We start from the raw sequence: 14,600 nt of genomic DNA, 5'->3' as shown, positions 1-14,600 counted from the left end.
GCTGTATAAATCTACAAGTACAGCAATCCTAAAACTGTCAAATTACATTCCCTGTGTCCCAATGCGGTGCTTACTGGCAGACATTGAGAGCAAAACTGTCCCCATAACTTCCCAGTAGTGACCATCAGCACTCCCAGAATCCTCAGTAAGGAAATGAACACACAAAGCCACATTACCAGGTAGCGGTTAGCCTAGCAATATTCTGGGTGGTTTCCAGGCTCCCCGCCCCAAACCTCTCCTGGTGGGGAAGGGACCAGCTCCGTAGCACTCCCGGAGACTCTCCTGGCTTAGGGGCATCTTCTGCTGCTGCTCTGGGAACCCCTGTAAGGAAGGGAACAATACGATCAGGGGGTGAGGGGCCCCAAGAGATCCCTCAGCTTCTCCAAGTGATTTGTGTGTTCTCAATAAGGGCAGGCTCTTATAGGACAGCTTTAGCTAGTTACTACGGCCCCTAACTCTTATACTGACCCAGTCCCCATTTTGGGCTCTGAGATCAATCCACTGTTTGCGGCCTCTGTGCCTGGGGGTTATCAGGCAACCTGCATTCAATGGGTTAATTATGGAACATTAGGGGTTAATAACCACACAGTGAGGGCTTTTGGCCGCTGGAAGCAGAATGGCTGGATGGTGCAACTGAGGGTTTTGATGAAAATATTAATAAAATATAGTAACATTTAATATTTAAAGGCCCTTTCCTTCTGCTTTTAGAGGTGTATGATGCAAATCCCCAAACTTGTTCCTGAATCCTTAATGTAAAATTACAGAGGACAATGCAGTTTAGCTGGGGGCGCATTCTGCCCCGTCAGTATAGTCCTACTAAATGAGTAGGAAATCAACTGATAATTATTTCATTTTAGGGATGCACCGAATCCTCTATTTTGGGATTTGTCCGAACCCCAAACCCTTCATGAGAAACTGGTCTCCTCGGTCCCTAGACGTCTGTTGAGTGTTGTAAGAAGAAGGGGAGATGCCGCACAGTGGTGAAAATGGCCTTGTCCAAACTTTTTTGGGATTTGTTGACACCATGAAATTCTGAATCAACATATTTTTCCCTTAAAATGGTACATTTTCTCAGTTTAAACTTTTGTTCTGTGATTTATGTTCTATTCTGAATAAAATATTAGAAGTTGGCACGTCCACATCATTGCGTTCAGTTTTTATTCACAATTTGTTTAGTGTCCCAACTTTTTTGGAATCCAAAATGTTTCTGACCCACTATATTGGGTCATTGACATGGTGGAAAGTGCAAGAAATGGACGCAATTGGCCTCAGGGCCGGAACTCGGGGCAGGCAGAAGAAGCACCTGCCAAGGGTGAATGATGAGATGGGGGGGGCTGTGTTGCTGTACAACTGTTGGTGTAATGAGCCCATGTTGTTATTGCCATGTTTTACACTTTGCTTACATTCTTTTTCATGTATTTTTATTATATAAACGCAGGTTTTGGCTTTTAATTGTGGGTGGTGTTTGCTATTCTCTGCTTGTTTTCAGTAAACACACAAAACTCAATATGCCTTGAGCTTGTCCTTATGCAACACACAAACCCTACGTAGCTGGGCACACACAGACAAGATTCACTTGCCTGGCAATGATCGCCAGATGGGCCAATCTATACTGAATATGGCCACCAACATGCTGGGCCAAAGGGGAATGATCCTGTGCAGACCCAATGGGAAAGATGGGCCATCATCTACAAACGGGGCAGGCTGGTGGATGGAGACACCCCATACGCAGACAAGTAAGCTGCCCACTCAAGGGGGCAGAGCAGAGAGTAGGCCACCTTTACTTTGCTGCCCAGCTAGTGTGAGCTTACCCATAACTCTCTGTTGCTCCTTACATACCTCCCAACATTAGAAAAATTAAAAGAGGGACAAAAATAATTTTGACCACGCCTACTTTTGTGGTCACGCCCCAATTACCACACCCCATTTAAAAAAAATACTCCTTTTATATCGTTGAAATGATGGGATCAGTTCCCCAAAGACAGTACCCCCATAGAAAGTGCCCCCATAAACAGTACCCCCATAGAAAGTACCCCCATACACAGTTCCCCCATAGAAAGTACCCCCATAGATTATACTCCTCATACACAGTGCCCCAATAGACAGCAGTAGCCCCCATACACAGTGCCCCCATAGACAGTAGCCCCAATACACAGTGCCCCCATAGCAGTGACAGGCCCTTTTATAAGGTTGCGCCCTGTGCATAATGACGTCACACATACGCAGGGTACGCAACCTTATAAAAGGACCTGTCGCTCTGCACAAGGAGAGGCATAAGAAGCAAAGCAACAGACGAAGCTGGAGCGCCTGGCTTCAGATAGCCCATCCCGCTGTGCTGGATAGTTAAATGAATGTCCCGCATTTCCGTAATTTATTACGGAAATGTGGGACATTCAATGAACTATTTGGGAAAACGGGATGGGCTATAAGAAACAGGACTGTCCCGCGAAAAGCGGGACAGTTGGGGGGTATGTCCTTATCACTTGTGCCTTGGTAAACGCCTGGGGCCCACCCGCAATAATAATCATATTCAGGGGTAAAGATCCTTCCCAGTTCTGACCATTCTGCGCATACAGGGAGGCTCCATACACATGAGCAATCCACATCTTGCTCAGTCAGTTACATATTAAGTACATTCTGCCGACCGCACTGGTTTCTGTGCAGTCATACATGGTGTAGCCACATAGATTGCTAATTAGCCACTCAGCATGGGAGGTTTATATATCCAAAATTATTATGTGAGGTGGCAAAAACAACCCAATAGTTGGAATGTTGCATCTCTGAGAAAGCTGTGGGCCGGTTGGGAGGGGGCTATTAGGCTAAAGTCTTTTTAAAGACTATCGTTTTGGAAAATAATATTTGTTAATAATAATATTTGTTAATTTTTAAGTTAAAGGGGATCTCCAGCTTCTGAACCAAAATTTGTTAAAGAGCCCCACACAACACATCTCCTTTAAAGCAACAACTGCTTCAGTTTCAAAAACTATGATACATGTACATATTATATTGAGTCAGATGTGATTTTTAGCCAAACGGTGACTGTCAGCACATTGTGGACCTGTAGTTGTATGTGTGGTGAGAGTCAGGATCAAACAGTATTGTAACTAAGTTATATATCAGCGCCTGTTGGGCATAAGGGGAAAGCATGAAATTAAAAAGGAAAGAAATTAGAGATATAAAGGTTGCACGCATGCAGTGTGCAAAGTGCAATCTGGGACCAGTTCACCATGGTTTTAATCAGATGCAACAGTTTTTCCTAGTATAGCTTTATAAATAAACTTATTCATAGATAAATACATGAATCTGCCAGTACAAGATACATCATCAAAATGCCCTTTTTGCAACATCAGTAACGACTAAGGAGGCTAAATTATACTTTATATATCATTTATTAATAAATATTATATACAAAATGTATTTGTACACTATATATATTAATGTATCGTTTAATATATTTTACATAAACAAATAGGACATAACATTTTTTCATGTATATATAATACATTTATTTATATTTTCTTTTATAAAAGAAAGACATTTCGGAATACTACAGTATATTCCAGGGTAAGATTATTCGGTGCAGCTGCATCAAGTGGATCTTCACATGGAGATCTCTGACGGACGGACTGGTTTGTGAAACAGTGAGAGTGCTGCAGGTCGCTCTACCGGTCCGAGACGGTCGATGCATCTGATCTATTAATGATTACAAAATTTACAAAAATACAGTTGGAGTGCACTGAAAATGGCAAAATAACTTACTAAAGACATAAATACACCACCGTATTATAATCAAATATATGTAGGTTTCTGGGACATATGATTATAAGAGGCAGATATATTATATGGAAGGGAATTGGATCACAGTGTTCAGCTTCTCACTGTTTCAACCAGAAATCTCCTTGGAGCAGAGGAACAGACAAGACTTTATTCCTCAGGCATCCGGAAGACTTGAATATTCTGTGGTGGTAACAGAGGCCTGTGGGGCCCTGGACAAGATTTGCTCTAGGGCCCCCCACCCTATGCAGGCAGCTTAGCCCTCTGGGGCTTTAGGGATCTTTGTCATACTAGGAATATTGGCATTTCAGTTAATTCCCTGTAAGAATGGAAAGAGTCCTTTATTATTATCCTATATACAGAGTGTGACCTACTGCTGTTGGATATTGGTTGCCATGAAGTCTGATTACATTTACCTTGTAATGATACTGCATTTAATGGTAAAACTACATACAAGAAAAAATATGGGTAATTTACTGTGACCCCAAAAAGAACACTTATTGCACTGGATTTAAAAAGCTGGCACGAGGTACAGAGCAACATAGAGCAGGCATAAGGGCAGGTCTACATTGCGGCCTGCTCCCACTTTTGCTCTCTATCTTGTGCATTTAAATTACCCCTACTTGCCTCGCTCCTTCACACAACTGATGGATATAGGGCTGCCACATGAAGACAGCTCTGTATTTATGGGGAAGAAGCCCCATGTGCTGGGTAGGGTGCAAAGTGCAGAAAACATGGCATATTGCACCATCAGCCTAACCCCACAGCATTCACACCTCCGTGAGTATCAGATGTTACCTCTCTGAAGAGTTACAAAGTGCCATTGTGAGTGGGTTAGTGGAAGAGTACATTTGCTGAGGACTTACCATACCAGTCAGTTGAACTGAAGAAGCTGCTCGGATGAGTAGCGAAACGTCCTTGTTCTTGTCATTTTGACTTGCAGCAGAGGATCAGAAGACTTTATTCCTCAGGCAGCTGGAACACTCTTGTATATTCAGTGGTGGTAACAGAAGCCTGCGGGGCCCTGGGCAAGATTTGTCCAAGGGCCCACCCACCCTCCACCCACAGGCAGATTAGCACCATGGGACTTTACGGGCCCATGATGTTTACACCACTTAGAATATTGCCATTATAGCAAACAGTCCATAATTATAATTCACAGTTCTTGAGTTTAGCTTTACTCGAAGTGACTTATTCAGTGTAATTCATAATAAACATAGGCTTGATTTCTTTCCTCCTTAAAGCCTCCCATTTCATTCCCTGTAACATAGAAAAGAGCCTTTATTAGTAATATCCCCTAAATATGAAATCTCCTATCAAATGCTTATAATGCATAATGGTAATTCTATGCATGCATTGGCAATATCTGCAGAAAAACTATGCTTTAGAGTTGTCATGGCAGCCCTAAAATAAGATTATAAATAACTTGCAATGATACTATATTTAATGGTGAAATTAGCAGCTACAAAATATATTTCAATATATAAGGGCCCCAGAGAATATTGTTATAATTAGGATAAGGAAACATATAAGAATACATGAGCAACAATCATATAACCAGAGAAATTCCCAGACACTTACAAAGAAGAATGGTCGTTCCATAACCGCGTGCGCTCCTTCTACAGTCGATCCCAGGCGCAGTGCGGGATTTTTATTCAGCAGCTGCACAAACAGAAATAAATGTTATATTAAAAAGGCACTGAGCATATTGCCTTCAACTCCCTGTTTTACATTTCTTGTGAACCAGTATGTTTTAGATCATGTTCTAACATCCCATAATATTACTGATAAGGTGAGATATGAACCCACAGTATTTTATCTATTTAAATGGATTCCAAGCCATGCAACCAAATCGTTTCACTCTTTAATAAACCCCCAAGTAGACAAACTAATGCTGACGTTATAAAATCTATAAGGAAACAACTTCTCATCAGTAAGGATATTGTATGGTTAGAAAATGATGCATTGGATATTTGGCTGTGTTTCCTTCTTAGATATATATATATATATACTGTATGTTGTGCCTTAGAGAATAGATCATAAAATGAATATCATGGCAGCAACTTACTCCTTGTAGTATATCACGGACATACGCAGGCAGGGTAGGTGGATAGTTTGGCCTTTCAAACATAATTTTTAAACGAATCTCACAACCACTGTCTCCATCAAATGGCAACTGTAAATGTAGAAAGGTATTTGATTAGGAAGCAGGTTTTCTTAGAACAGTATAACAACCACATAGTTCATAATGGAACTTTTACAGTCCTAATATTAATTTAACTATTAGTAGCTTGCTTCATAGTAATAGAAATGATAAAGCAGGTGAAAGATATCTATAAAATATTGCTCAACATAAACTCCACGATACAGGGGAATAGACCCCCCCCCAGCTAATTGTATTTATTGTACAGCGCTGTGGAATATGTTGGCGCTTTATAAATAAATGTTAATAATGGATGCTTTACACTTACCTTTCTAAGTATCATCTCATAAATGATGACACCTAAGGCCCACCAGTCCACCGATCTGGTATAGTGAGATTCTTTGAATATTTCAGGGGCCATATATGGGCGAGTGCCGCATCGGCCATAAATTTGATCCTCAAAACCTATTCCTTTAATAGAAAAAAAGCATAAGTTAGTGGAAGTGACCTGTATTCATACAGATCTCGCCTTAGCTGTCTACATAAAAAGTGCAACATTAATTTTATGTTGTCTATTCCCATTTACATCTCCATACATAGGTCATAAGTGTAATACAGTTAAAAAGACCTTAACCATAATATGATAAAATACAGTAAAAAATGATTTGTAGAGATTGGTTTCTGTATTTATACAGAAATTTTTAAAGGTACCCACTTGATATGTGTATACATATAGTTTATATATATAAACTAACTTTGCCCTCAGAGTCATATAGGAATAGGCACCGTGGCGCTTCAGACCAAATTAAATGGTCCTGATGTGCAGCCACATCTGCCCCATTGGGAACCTGCCATATTGTCAATAAATTAGAGTCTTATCCGTATCAGTGGAAAATTTCATGTAGGGTGATACTATTTTATGAACAAGCATAGTTTGTGGCACAATAAACCATCTCTTTATATAATATGAGGCCAGGGAAACGTACCAGTTTTGCTAATTCCATAGTCTGTAATTCTGGGATATCCTCTCTTATCCAACAAAATGTTTTCAGGCTTCAAATCTCTGCAAACCAAAGTGATAGGGAAATTGCAATTATTCATCCCACTAAATAGAGTTCTGAATATTCAGTAATTATATCTTTCATCTTTTAATGCAGTCATTAAGTTACGCAGCTCTAACATTCGATATGTATGAAAAATACTACACTCTAGCAGTTGGTCTTAAAGGGTAAGCTAATAAATGAATTCCCACCCCATTATGTACCACCTGATCATTTATTAAGCAGTAAGCGATTGGCTGCTCAGGACAGGTTATGCTGGTTATATGGATAGTGGGGCAACAGCCTTGGGGCCAGACTGACTCAGCTGCATCTCTCCAATACTGAGTATCTAAAAGGGGAAATTGTTGTCTATGGCACAGGCCGCATATCCACCGCTCCATCATACACCTATATAATCAATACTACTTCCAGCCAGGTACCAGTAAGCCCTGCCCTTTTTAAGCTTTATAAACAGAATCATCCCTTTAAGAATAAGTCCAATGGACTTAAAACCCACAGTCCCCATTCTACTACTTCTACAGAGTAACTCTCTTTTTTGATTAAAAAACAACTTTCTGTGATATTTTACTTTTATCAGTGCTTCTTACCTATGGACAATGTTGTTTTCATGCAGAAATTTCAGTCCTTGCACAATGCAGGCTGCATAAAATCTGCAAATAGAAAAAATCATTATTTTCCACACTGCCTTGTGGTACCAGAGACATCACTGAACACTGAATAAGCATATGCATAATATTTCCATTCCCTGCATATTTATATTCAGTATCCCATCAAGTAGATTATTGTTACTTGGTATTACAGGCTCAATGGGAACCTACAGAGAAGCCCAATGCTACTTACATGCTGCATTTCAGTGGCAGGTCATACTTGTCCATAAGTAACCTTAGGTCACCTCCTGAGGCATATTCCATAACCAAACACTCATTGTAGTTTGTCACAAAGTAAGTGTCTAAGCCAATCAGGAATGGAGCTTTTTCCTTCTTTACCAATTGCAATATCTTCTTTTCTGTCTCAATTCTGAAAAATAAAAGCATAAGAACATGATCCTCCATGCTTGTATGACGATATATTATACATAAGGAAAGGCTTTTTTTATGTTATATTGTGTTAATCATCTATTATTAAGGCAAGTGTGTGCCTTTATGTTGCTAATATAGGGAAATGCTGGCAAACATGCTATAGCTTGTAGGACCTTAGAGACTTGGAAGCACCTTTGGTTCACCCAGTTGTTAGCTGTCAACTTTAGATATATGTACAAATTCAAGCTTGGGACGATCATTCATTTTGGTAGGGCCCAGAAATAACACATTTTTATAAGGCCCTATCATTTATATTAAGACTAAACTATTTCTCCAATAACTAAAGTGTCACTGGTTGGGGAGCACTAATAAAGCACTAACATCTCAAGATGGGTGATCAACTGAATGTTTGCTGTTTGATTTGTTTTTTATGAATATATTCTTTTATTTACTTCCATACTTACTTTTGAGTGGCTTGTTCGTCATATACATTCTTTGGTATAGCCTTAATCGCAAATTTCTTCTTTGAATGTTTGTGCTCTGCCAGAAACACCTGGGATAAAGAAAGAGTATCTTAAGTAACCCTGATTTTGTTCCTTCCTTTCATACACTGAATATGTTTCATTTAATAGTCCTATAGGACTAAAGGTTCCCATACACAGGCAGATTTCAGCTGCCGACTTGAGTCATTCATACTGTTTCGGCAGTTTATTGATGCACACTCACTCCAAAGGGTCCTATTCCTTGTAATTGTAAACAAGCAGATCTTATAGTGTATGGCCACACTTACTCACCTGTCCAAAAGATCCTTCTCCCAGCACACTAAGGATGTTATAGTCTTCTGTTCTAGATTTGGAAGGAGTTCTGGCCAACTAAAGAGAGAAAAGAGAACACTGTTACTTGCGATTGATCAGATTTGGGCTGTTTTAGATTAGTGACCATTTAGTGTGGTAAAATAATTAGTACTTCAGTTTAATATTCTGTAAATAAACCTGTGTATAGGTTTTTGGACACTGGGGCTACTAACTTGCCCCATAGCAGTTACTCATAGAAAAAAAATCAAATATTTGCTTTTATTTACTCTCTAGTCGTAGATTCAGCAAAACAAGTTGCTGGTTGGCTGAAATAAGTTACTAATGGTTCATCAGTGCTGTAACTTGTTGCTCAGATGAACACACTCTACAGGATAATATCTGAACTTACCTCACTTTGATGTATAGCTGGTAATGCCATTTCAAGGCAATGTGCTCGCTCTGAAGAATCTAAAAAAAGATAACAAAAATAACCCATAAACACCACAACATCAGGTGACCATGTAACCATAGTAAACAAATTTGTATACAAATCTCTGAGTGTAAATGCAAACTTCAATTCATTACTTATTCTACAAGGAATAAATAGCAAATAGATCTAGCTGTAAGGATATTGTATGTTCACATTTCAGTTACTCCTCCCCATGGGAACAAAGAACAAAATTAGACAAGCAATCTCTAATATGTCACCTGAGGATTTCTCGATTCTATTTATGTAGTACTTTGGTCTTTGCCTTTCAGTCTGTACATCCAAACCATTGGAGTCCTTTAGATAATAAAAAACAACATTATTTTGGAGAAATAAAATGTGTACTCAGATATACAGTATAGGTGTGTCTCTCTACTTACCTCCCCTTGACTCTTGTACTCATGTGAATCTTCCAAATAATAATATCTTGGTGAAGAGTCAAGTGATCTTTCTGAGCTATCTAGTGGCTCTGGAGAATCTAGAAAATCCAACCAAAAATAATCACTTATGGTGTTTGCATTACATATTAATATGCAACATTCCCTGATACTTGGCTAGGGCAGAGCTCTATCACTAGGATTTATTAGATTCGTAGGAGTGACTATACTGAAAGTACTTCAACAATATATAAAATGAGCAAGTGAATCTTCAGATACTGCACCTGGTGGTTTCTCAGTTTCTTGTGGTAATTTTGGTCTCACTGTGACACTTATCATAGGTGGTTCCATTTCACTTGAACCACTGGAAATGCTGTCTCCGCTGGACTCCTGTAAGTATAGAATATAAATAATTTGTAACATAAGGCTTAGTTCTTCTGCTCCCAAGAATACTGTGGTCAAATAAGTACTTCTGGCTACAGAAGGCCAAAGACATGAAAGCGACCTAATGAGTAGCCGAACACATGACCCATTCAGTGGTAGAAAAATAAAAATATACCAAGAAAGCATTAATAGTCTAGTGCAGTGATCCCCAACCAGTGGCTCAGGGGGAACATGTCCCTTGGATTGCACATTGTAAATTAAATAAAAATTGAATGAAATAAATCAAGGCCTAATACTTACAGAAGAACAATCCAGAAGACTGGACCTATCATCTTCTGAATCTGAATCAGCAATTTCCTTCTCCTGTATGGGGAATAACAATTGTAAGTTCTTGGTACAAAATGTAAGGTTAGGTGGTAGGACCGTTGGATTATTTGATATTGCAGACCTTTATTTTTTATTACATTAATCTATTTCACAATTATTAGATTTTCTTTGCTTTGTTAAAAACCATTGGAATTCACAGTGTATATTGGGAACGTTGATTGGAATTATATTTTATTCATTAGGAAAAATGTATTTTTGGATACCCTTTATATCCCTAATATCCTTGTATTCTACATCCCTAATATACTTTGATTCTATATAATGAACCTGTTTTATGTTCATTCATTTTATTTTGCTTGTTAAAAAACAAAGTGTGGCAATGTGTGTGCAATGAATATACTGAAATATCAAGGTATAACACTTACATCATTTTTATCTTGGGTCTCGAAATCTTCAACTACATTTTCCTCGTCCTGCATAAAAACCTCTGCAGGAGAAGCACTTTGAGGACATTCTGGATCTGGATACTGTAAAGTATCTGTAAAAAAGAAGCCGAGGGATATAATCAATTAGTATAGAATTTTTCACTTGTAACTAAAATATTTTGGGCATGATTTCTTCCAGAGTTGAACTGTTAACAACTGGGAAGATAAATGCTGAAAAATTCGCATATTTTTGTACAGGGGCAGAATAAAGTGGAAACTATTTCAAATCAAATCAATTTCCGTTGTACAGGTAATAAAGACAGAGCGGATCATGCCGGCTGGCTAAAGGATCTCCATATTGAGGATATTGATTGGGGGAGGTACATGCGGTTACTAATAGCATTTGTCCCTTATAATTATGGGTGTTGATGAAATTGAGTTGGGCACCAAATATTCACAGAACTATCTAATCAATTTCCCACAGTGTAAATATAATAATATATACATACTGTAAGTATGGGATATTTTTAGTTGGATTTTAATAACATTTTGATAGCCAGAGTAAAGGTGGCCATTCACAGGCAGATTCTAACTGCTATCGCTCCCTCAGACCAATTCGGCAGTTTATCGGCCTGTGTATGGGCACTAACAACGGGCCTGTCAGACCGACATCTCGATCGGGCAAGTTTGATTTTTCGTCGGATCAGGGAGCGCAAAGGTTAGTTGATGCGGCCCCAGAACCAACGGGTGCCCGTACCCGCCTTTTTAATTCAATCGTTTGGCCCCAGGGCCAAATGACTGAATTAGCCTGATATTGCCCACCTGTAGGTGGCGACATCGGGAGAAGATCCGCTTGCTTGGTGACCTCGCCAAGCGAGCGGATCTTAGCATGTATGACCTTAAGGCAAAAACTGATTCCACATATACTGTACCTAGACATTCCACAGCTTCTTTCACTATTATATATGTTGCATGTGGTTCTTTCTCCATATCCACTAATAGAGTTGCAACAGAATTTTTGTCCTCTTTCTCATCATTCAGTTCATCAATCAGACTCTCGATGGGCTCTTCTATTGCCTCATCGGTCAATACTTGAACTGGAGATTCAATGAGATTTTCAACTTTCAATTCTTCAACAAAGAAGTCCTTCCCCTGTGTAACATGTTCTGTTACACTAAACTCCTGGGGTGCAGCAACATCTGGGCTACTGGACTCCTAGAATCACAAAACAAAGGTTAAATAATTATGCTTAACGGTTTGAAAAATGAAATCTACATAAGCACGAATATGTGATGTATTAAAACATAGGGGAAAAGGGTGGAAAAGCCCCATTACATGTAAAATACTAAAGGAGAGATTATGAGGCTTATTTATCAGGTTTTTTTTTACCAGAACTAAACTAAGCATGAATGTCTACTTATAAAGTGTGATTGACTAAAAACAAGGAAGGTATATGAATAAGAAAACAAAAATCTTGAATTCCTTGTTTCCTTTAGAATTTTTTCTGCAATTACAAATAAAATTTCTGAAAACTTCCAACACCTTGAATTAAATAATTGTGATATTTTGGACAATGAACTCAATATTTTTTGCTGCAAATTTCCGCAAACATTTGCAAAACAATTCGCCAATGACGTAATGCAAAAATTTGCTGCAAATCCGTTCCTGTCAACAAGATTTGCTCATCACTACCAAAAAGTACAATTTGGGGAAATGCAAAAAATATCAACATTAATAAATGGGCCAATTAGTAAAATACATGACTTTTAGTGCTAAAAATTATGAATCAGGGAATTGAAAAAAATACAGATATTAAAGGGGGCATTAACTATTTCTTGATTGTTTTCAATTCAGGTTTCTTGGCGCCAAAAACTCAATTTTGCCATGAAAAAAAACTTGATTTTTTTTCTACAATTTATTATTTAAAAAAAAGCGACAAATCCAAATGAAAGAATACAGCAGGTAAAACTTGTCGCTATCGTATAGAAGTCAATGGCATATGGCACTTTTACATCTGCTTTGTGGCTTTAGAGGTTTGAGTTTTGTGTAAAAGTTGTGGTTTTAGTGCGACAAATTGAAGTCACGACTTTCACATTTTTTCCTACAACTTTTTTCATAAATCCCCCCCTAATAAATGAGCCCTTGGGGTAAATAAAATAGACAGATAAAATGACACGTTTGTGCCGGTGTTTACTCACTGTTTCAATACAGGTTGTAGGATGAACCTATAAAAGAAAAGAAAAAATAGTGAGAAAGTGAGAGTCATTCATTCATACGCACAATATCACTGCAGACAAGAAGGCAGGAACATTTGTATTATGGAGAGAAAATCTGTAGGATTACCTTCTTTCTTCTAAAGATTTTCCGAATTCTTTTAAAGAATCTTCGAAACATGTTTTTAAGTTCTGCAATAGAAAAGATGGGTAGGTCAACAATGCTAGAAAAGCTAATCCAAATTACAAATAAATATCCCTTATCTGGAAAACAGGTCCCATACTCGTACAGCGTTTATACTGCGCCACCTATTGTTATTCCCTATATTGATATTAAAGATATATTGATACAAAGGATGTGGAAGTGCTATTACACAACTCATTATAAAGCCATGGTTGGGCAATTAGTGCTCCAATAAAAACTAAATCATTAGACTAGAATAAAATAGTGTCAATAGTGACTGTGTCCATCTTATTATCTCCTTGTGATTAATCTGTAATTAATGAATACATGAACTGATCTCTCTGTTTGATGAATATGTGTATTTAGACTTAGCATTTTCGTGCAGTTGACGGGCATTATGTACGTTTACAAAAACTCATATATACATTAATATATACATAGACTATATTATATATATATATATATATATATACTTATAAGCACAATATATGCATTTGTGTGTGTTGTAAATGCATAACAAATGTCTGTGTCTAAGTAGCCATAATATAACACATTCATATAAGTATTATGAATAAAAAAACGTATATAAAACCATACACTTACAGTAATTCAATAGAAAACGCTAAAAAGTTTTTAAAAGTAGCTGTTGGTAGCAGAAAGGCACAGCGCAGGTCTGTACCGGTCGCTAGCTAACCTCCAACTGAACTGTCACAAGACTGTGACATACTGATCTGCATCATGAGCCATTGTGACATCACATGTATCCCCAGTGACACTGACTGGCTGCACTATGAGTCACAATGCTGCTTATACACCTGCAAGATGCAGCCTGGATTCAGTAGCCATCATTCATTATGTTTAACCCTTACTATAGTGTAGCCAGAAATAAGACAAGCTGCACTTAAAAAAAAAAAAATATATTTACTCCTTTGGGGGGAACTTTAATAATAACTAGAGAGGTACATTTCCTGAAGAAAATGTGAGTGGGGACAATTAACCCCCGTTTGTCGTAGACCCATGAATGAGGTGTCAAACCATGCGGCTTATTTGGGAATGGGGTGCTATGACTTGTCTACGGGGCGGGTGGTTAATTGCCCCAGCAGGGGGCAATTAACAACCGTTTGTCGTAGACCCACAAATGAGGTGTCAAACCGTGCAGCTTATTCGGGAATGGGGTGCTATGACTTGTCTACGGGGCGGGTGGTTAATTGCCCCAGCAGGGGGCAATTAACAACCGTTTGTCGTAGACCCACAAATGAGGTGTCAAACCGTGCAGCTTATTCGGGAATGGGGTGCTATGAGTTTTCTGAGGGGTGGGCGGTTAATTGCCCCAGCAGGGGGCAATTAACCACCGTTTGTCGTAGACCCATGAATGAGGTGTCAAACCATGCGGCTTATTTGGGAATGGGGTG

The 14,600-nt window shown here is 38.6% G+C and overlaps 1 protein-coding gene across 1 annotated transcript; it reads right to left on the bottom strand.

Annotated features, from left to right (window-relative positions):
• Positions 1 to 3,374: 3,374 nt before the first annotated feature.
• On the bottom strand, positions 3,375 to 13,220 carry LOC101731637 (serine/threonine-protein kinase N2). Its single transcript, XM_031891369.1, has 19 exons — positions 13,135 to 13,220; positions 12,990 to 13,016; positions 11,724 to 12,006; positions 10,792 to 10,904; positions 10,340 to 10,402; positions 9,940 to 10,045; positions 9,659 to 9,756; positions 9,500 to 9,575; positions 9,201 to 9,259; positions 8,792 to 8,869; positions 8,462 to 8,550; positions 7,819 to 7,995; positions 7,566 to 7,628; positions 6,904 to 6,980; positions 6,246 to 6,388; positions 5,843 to 5,950; positions 5,356 to 5,436; positions 4,641 to 5,034; positions 3,375 to 3,693 (listed from the first exon to the last, which is right to left on the bottom strand). The coding sequence occupies exons 1-18, from the start codon at positions 13,183 to 13,185 to the stop codon at positions 4,966 to 4,968; spliced, it is 1,761 nt and encodes a 586-aa protein (XP_031747229.1). The 5' UTR covers positions 13,186 to 13,220; the 3' UTR covers positions 3,375 to 3,693; positions 4,641 to 4,965.
• Between the last annotated feature and the right edge of the window lie 1,380 nt (positions 13,221 to 14,600).

Source organism: Xenopus tropicalis, chromosome 8, assembly GCF_000004195.4.
Source record: "Xenopus tropicalis strain Nigerian chromosome 8, UCB_Xtro_10.0, whole genome shotgun sequence".
Taxonomy (NCBI): domain Eukaryota; kingdom Metazoa; phylum Chordata; class Amphibia; order Anura; family Pipidae; genus Xenopus; species Xenopus tropicalis.
This window is presented reverse-complemented; position numbering and strand designations above follow the sequence as displayed.